Here is a 6,000-nt window from a genome sequence, read left to right as displayed (position 1 = left end):
GAGGTAAACTGGTCAGCCACAGCATTATGATCACTGGCCTATTATCGGTATAAACTTGTCCGGGTGACAGCAGCATCATCTGATGAGGAATGATTTGCTATATCCGATTAAAATTACTTGACAGTTGATGTCTGCCACTTGCTGTTACAGTGTTGCCACATTTGCAGCCAGCTACCGCTCGACGCAGTCTAATAACAATCGGGACACTTCATCTCGATTTTGTTGCCTACTGTGCCAGCAGTGCTCCAAGCAGCCAGTAAGTAAATCTGTTGAGTTCTGCGCGATCGTGAAAGTCACTAAAGGGCATCGTCAGGATTCGCTTGCAAACTGCTTGTGTATTAATGATTAATGTTTTGTTTTAGGAGCATAAAATGGCTAGTGAATAGCAGATGAGAAGATCTTATGAAAATATACCCTGTTTACCTATATAATAATGTTATGTTTTGTTTGCTACACTTCGAACAAAATCAGTTAATGAATGCCGACAGTAATAAACTCGTGTGGAGTGCAGTGCCTACACTGTTTGACATCCCTAATAAGCCACATCAACTGACGAGGAAGAGGAAACTGCCACAAAGATTTGGCAATCCGCCTAAAGCTGTAAAACACTCCTGTGGCACAGAAGCTGCCAGCTCAACTCTCCATATATCAGTGCCAAGTTTATCTGATTTGTCAACAGAAACCTGTTTTGATGATGAAGGGGTTAGATTACGTGCAGTTTTTCGTGTCTTACAAAATCGTGTGAAGTGTCAGAGTGTGCAGACTGCTAGACATAGTGCAAAACTATTACAGGACAAGGAAAGTGTACAGACAGCAACAGAGACCGTATCAGAAGGATCAAGTGAAAAATGACAAACAAATTTTGAGGACTATAGGATCCCGAAATTTAAATAAAAGATGCCCTTGACTTGTCGTTAAGCCAGATTAGCAAGCCAGTGAAGGAGAAACGTGCTACAAGGTGGGAACATGAAAATAAACTGTTTGCTCCTATTTCATTATATTACAGCACTCAGGCTTACAGGTTTTGTCAAAATGTTTTATGTTTCCATTAGTGCATACATTACAGAGGTATGTGGAAGGCATACAAATAAAATGTGTGATAAGTGACAACAAATGCCACCTTTTAAAACAGAAGGTAGAGCATTTCTCTGATACTAATAAACTAGAGAATATGTCATTGGATAAAAAAGTCTCTGATGGCAGCACTTCTAACATTGTTATTGGCTTTGAGGACTTGAGGTTCACATGCACAGCATAACTCTCCCAATATCGGCAGCTGCTTGTCCCACTTAGAATAATAAATTAGATGAAGGTCTTAACAGGTGACAAAGACTAAAACACAGTAGACCTAAGGAACGACAAATGAGGTGTCAATCCCTTTTGCACATAGATGTACATGTCTGTGCTTCTTACGTGTGAATCTGTGTGTTTGTATTCCTTTGATATCTGTGTGGTAAGCTGCAGTTCTATCGAATGTCACAAGTGTTTCTTCACAATGTGTTGTAGCTTGCCATTGGATTCATGATTTTTATCCCTATTTGCTCTTATTTTAGATTCATTTTTAGAAACATCTGTGTTATCTGATATTACACAAATCTTGGAGACATAAAAATAATTCTAATATTTCATAAATCATGTAGGAACGGGAAGTGATACAAACATTATGCTTACAATGCATCTGACGTTCTCCTTTCTCACTGCTTGGAGCGCTAGTGTCTCTCCAGCTGTCAAACGGTAACAACTTTTACAGCAGAGAGTGTCGCGACTGTTATGTTAGATTGTGTGCTCAGTTATAGGTGACACACAAATAATGCAAGTCATTTCACAAATGCCCTTAATGTCTAATGCAGCCGCAAGGAATGATGGGAATGTAGACAGCTGATTTCATTTGATTCAATGACTGAACTGCAGCAGATGAAGCGTTTTGTAGCCCTGTATTTAAACTCATTTCCTAACCTCGCCACAACCACGAGTAACGGGAACAATGCTTTGAGAATGGAAGGCAGTGGTGCGCAACTCGGCGGTTGGCTGGCAGCAGAAGCGAAGACGGCATGCCTGAGGCTGGGCGGTGGTTGTCACACGGTTATACTGGAGGCGGCAGCAGTTGTCCAATGCTGTGGATTCTCTGGCAACCTCGTGAGCTGTGGATGTGCCCACTTTCTTGGAGGGACACACTGTTAAGATCTTGCGAAGTGATGGTCTGACATCTTCGCAAAATTGCCCCAGCATCAACCACCCAGTTAAGTACTCTTATTACAAAGAGCGCTTAGTTAACTGTGATTGTGATCGCTCTCGGTACTGTAAGACGTTATGTGTGATGTTATGTGTGTTCGATTTCATTTGATGCCTCTTACTAAGCATGTGCTCTGCTTCTGCATAATATTGATCTATTTGCAGAATGTTAGTTCATTAGCTATTATTAGCAAGTGTTTAATTTGCTTATGATATCGGTTAATCCATGTCAATATGTCCTCTGCGGGCAATCTGAGTTTTTATTTCTAAAGGTTACCATATTGAGCTTTGCAGGCCCACTTAAGGTGGCCAATATGTGTGTCATTAAGTTCTAGTGAGCCAGCTCATTTCCCACTCTTAGCGTTTATTTATCACATACAGTTTCACTTAAAAAAAAGGACTTGCAAGTGAAATTAGTTGTTGTTTAGCCTTGATTTTACAGTGTTAATTTACCAGTCAATCTTGAATGTTAAAGTTAAGAAAAGTTTTTTAGCCTCCTGCTGTCGAGTGTGGCCTGTGTTTCAGTGAGCTGAGGCAGCGGGCAAATGAAGTGCAGAGCTTCCCTTTAGAATACAAGTTTGGCTTACGGGTGGTGGACTTCGCCTGATCTCGTGTGTTCCTCTTCGGTAGCGTTTGTTGGGTTCACATTTTGGTGGCCTACTCGATGTGGGGTTGCAAACAGAGCCACGTCTTGGTTCGAAGTTAAGTATTACTTCCCTCAGTCGGTTCCACTGTTTGTGGTCAAACTTTGGCCTTACTTCTGTTGTTACACATTTATGATTGTACAAAGTTGTAACTTTCTGTGCCCTAAAAGCCCGTCTTACAAGTCAATGGGCATTTGAATAATTTCGTGATTCACTCTGTAAGGTGTAATTTGCAAGATGGCTCAAGTTACATTTTAATATATGTTCTAAGTATTCATGTTAAAACTGAGGCTGTGTGTCCACTGTTATTTTACATGTAATGTTAAAGTATTGGAATTGAAAGGGTCTTAAATAATGCGTCTTAATTGGAGTTGTTTTGTTACATTATGGTCAAATTCAGCCTTAGTGGCTTCTACCAATTTTTATATAAGATCGTTGCTAATGGTTTATTAATGATTTTATGCAGTGAGAGAGTTTCTTAAATATTTTGCCTGAGTGACATTTCTCAATGTTTGTGGGAGATCACTGGCTAATGATTTATTAATTTGCTTATGATTTTATCTAATGAGTGTTTCATAAATAATCTTGCATCAGTGGCATCTGCTGGTTTTTATGTGAGATTGTTTTTGGTAGTTAATAGACATATTGGAATTGAAATGTTCAGTTTATTGGGTCAGCCCTTCCACTCCATTTAGATTTAAAGGTGTTAAGTAAAAACGTCGGGTTCGGTCAGGCCAGATTCGATGTCGATTGTGCGTATGCATGTCATGTGACAGAATGCTTTTCGGGTGTCATCTCGTCATATTTGTTTGTCTGTAGTGCAGTTTGATCGAAAAGATCACCAGTCACGCTGAGAGCATCCTACCGTAACATCACGAGTCCTAACAGTGGTAACTGTCATTCCAGAGTGAGGTGTTGTGATTGAGATCCAAGAATGTGACATATCTCACATGCTTGATCCAACAGGTAAATAGTACTGCAACAACGATTTGCAAAATTGGGCACTGGAAAGATTACTGGGAATACTATGGGCAGTGAAATCTGCTGCAAATGCTTTGCTGGGGAAAAAGAAAATAGAAAATATGAGGGCTGCATACAGGAAAGAATTGAGAAAGATAAATAAAATGAGAACAGTGTGATGTCAGTTTTTGTCAGTAGCAATGATATAAATGCTATGTAGGTATTCTGTATTCATCGCAGGTAGAAGAAATTATGCATTCCACAGCTGGTGCCAATAAATTGTGTTTGCCATCCCTATGGTACTATGAGTATTTGATGTTCTTAAATGTGAAGGTCAGAGTGATCAAGTGGGTGAAGACACGTGTGGTCGTGATGACAGTGATGGGGTATGAGAAAGTTTTGTGCTTATTTCACACCCTACTTCTAATCATCACTGAACAAATTCACCATTTGTTTCTTGGAAAGGTATACTGAAGTATTCAGTAAATATATTTCAAACATTTTTTGCATTCTCTATTTGTTGTCATTGGAATTATTATTATGCTGGATTACTGTACTTTGCTGCTGTCAGTCTCCTTCCCAGAATTTTCCATTATTTGTACCTTCATAGTCAAACCAGTGATTTTTAGTATACCTATTGGAGGTCTTTTGTAAATATTTGTGCCGTATACATAACACTAAGACAATTATATCAGTGTTTACATGTCCAGCATAACTTTTTAGTGAAATACTTTAATACATCTTTTGGCCAGCGGCTACACTGAATACCTGAATACCTGAAACAGCCAATATCCTTATTAACATGACACAGAAGGCAGTAACTCTGAACAATAATATTGTGATGCATGTGAACAAGGAAATAAACAATAACTGAAAATAAAACTGAAAGTCATGGTACTTCTTTATATGCACAGAAATTCTATAAAAATGTAAAGAAATTCAAATATAGCATTTCCTCCACAGTTACTTTGAGAATGAGCTTTAGCAAACCACATTTTGATGAATCCTCATCTATCTCCTATGTTTGGTAGATATCTACTCAATTTGTATATTTGCTGGTTCAGTTCCTGAAGTACGTCGGGATCCGTTTTCATCCTGTTAAATTCAATTCAATTTTTATTATCATATAACATGCCTTATACAATCAAAGATTGTGACATAGGTGACTTGTCAGTTTTACACTATATATAATAATACTAAAAATAGACAATAAACTAATAATATATATGGCGTAACATCTTCAAAGAGGTATTTTAATTCTTCTTCTTCTTCTTCTTCTCTCTCTCTCTCTCTCTCTCTCTCTCTCTCTCTCTCTCTCTCTCTCTCTCTGTTTTTTTTTTACCGTCCCCCCCCCCCCCCCCCCCCTCCCTGTCGTAAGTTTTCTGTCAGCCTCGTCGTCCCCTGAATCAGATACATCTTTTACTCCGATTTTCTTGTCATTTGATACATATTTCCCATGTATTTCTCTTTCCTTGCTGTTACTCTGCATTTGATTTTTCCCTACTTTATTGTCCTTCTTTACAATCTCCATTTTCATAAGTTCAACTTTGTTTTCTAACTCGCTATATATTCTCGGATTTGCTACCCATCTTGTCCTTTTCCATGCTAGTTTAGATCAACATCTCTGGACCAGAGATGCAGAGAAATCTAGTTTTCTGTTGTCCTGTTGTGGTTATTCTGTCCTTGCATTGCTGGTCATTCCAATCTTTGCTCGCTGTCATGATGTCTAAAAGTTTCTTGCTCATTCTTCCCCCTTTATTAATTATTTCCGTAATTATTGCTGCTCCTGTGAAATATATTGAATTGATTCCTTTTGTTCTAATTAAAATATACATTGTAGTTCCCATTCCCTTGCCTGCTGGTGAAACTCTGTGGTTTCCAGTTTCACTACAAATTCTAAGAATTTGCCTACTGAGTTGGTTTGGCTGTGTTCTAATTCCCATTGCATCTATTCAGGAAATCGTCAGTTGAGTGTTGTAATTTCAGTTACAACACCCTGAGGTCAAGTTTTGTGCAATAGTTTAGCCACTTTGCATACACAAAACATTATCATCTTTGTATTGCCATGTCTGTAAACTGGCTCATTTTAGAACATGTTCCGAAGTTTCATCTGTTTCGCCTGACGCCAAAATTTATTCACAAAATATGTTTTCAAATGCCTCAT

At 38.5% G+C, this 6,000-nt stretch overlaps 1 protein-coding gene across 2 annotated transcripts in view; it reads right to left on the bottom strand.

Moving 5' to 3' along the window:
* Positions 1 to 4,791: 4,791 nt before the first annotated feature.
* Positions 4,792 to 6,000, bottom strand: part of LOC126109877 (uncharacterized) — a 72,104-nt gene continuing 70,895 nt past the window's right edge. The window contains exon 2 of one of the 2 annotated variants that reach the window (XR_007523739.1): positions 4,792 to 4,931. Coding sequence is in view for 1 of the 2 variants with exons in the window: in XM_049914949.1 (XP_049770906.1) it covers positions 4,930 to 4,931 (2 nt within the window). In the remaining variant the exon portion in view is untranslated. The remainder of the gene's footprint in view (positions 4,932 to 6,000) is intronic. The other variant, XM_049914949.1, reaches the window with a different exon arrangement.

Source organism: Schistocerca cancellata, chromosome 12 (assembly GCF_023864275.1).
Source record: "Schistocerca cancellata isolate TAMUIC-IGC-003103 chromosome 12, iqSchCanc2.1, whole genome shotgun sequence".
Taxonomy (NCBI): Eukaryota; Metazoa; Arthropoda; class Insecta; order Orthoptera; family Acrididae; genus Schistocerca; species Schistocerca cancellata.
This window is presented reverse-complemented; position numbering and strand designations above follow the sequence as displayed.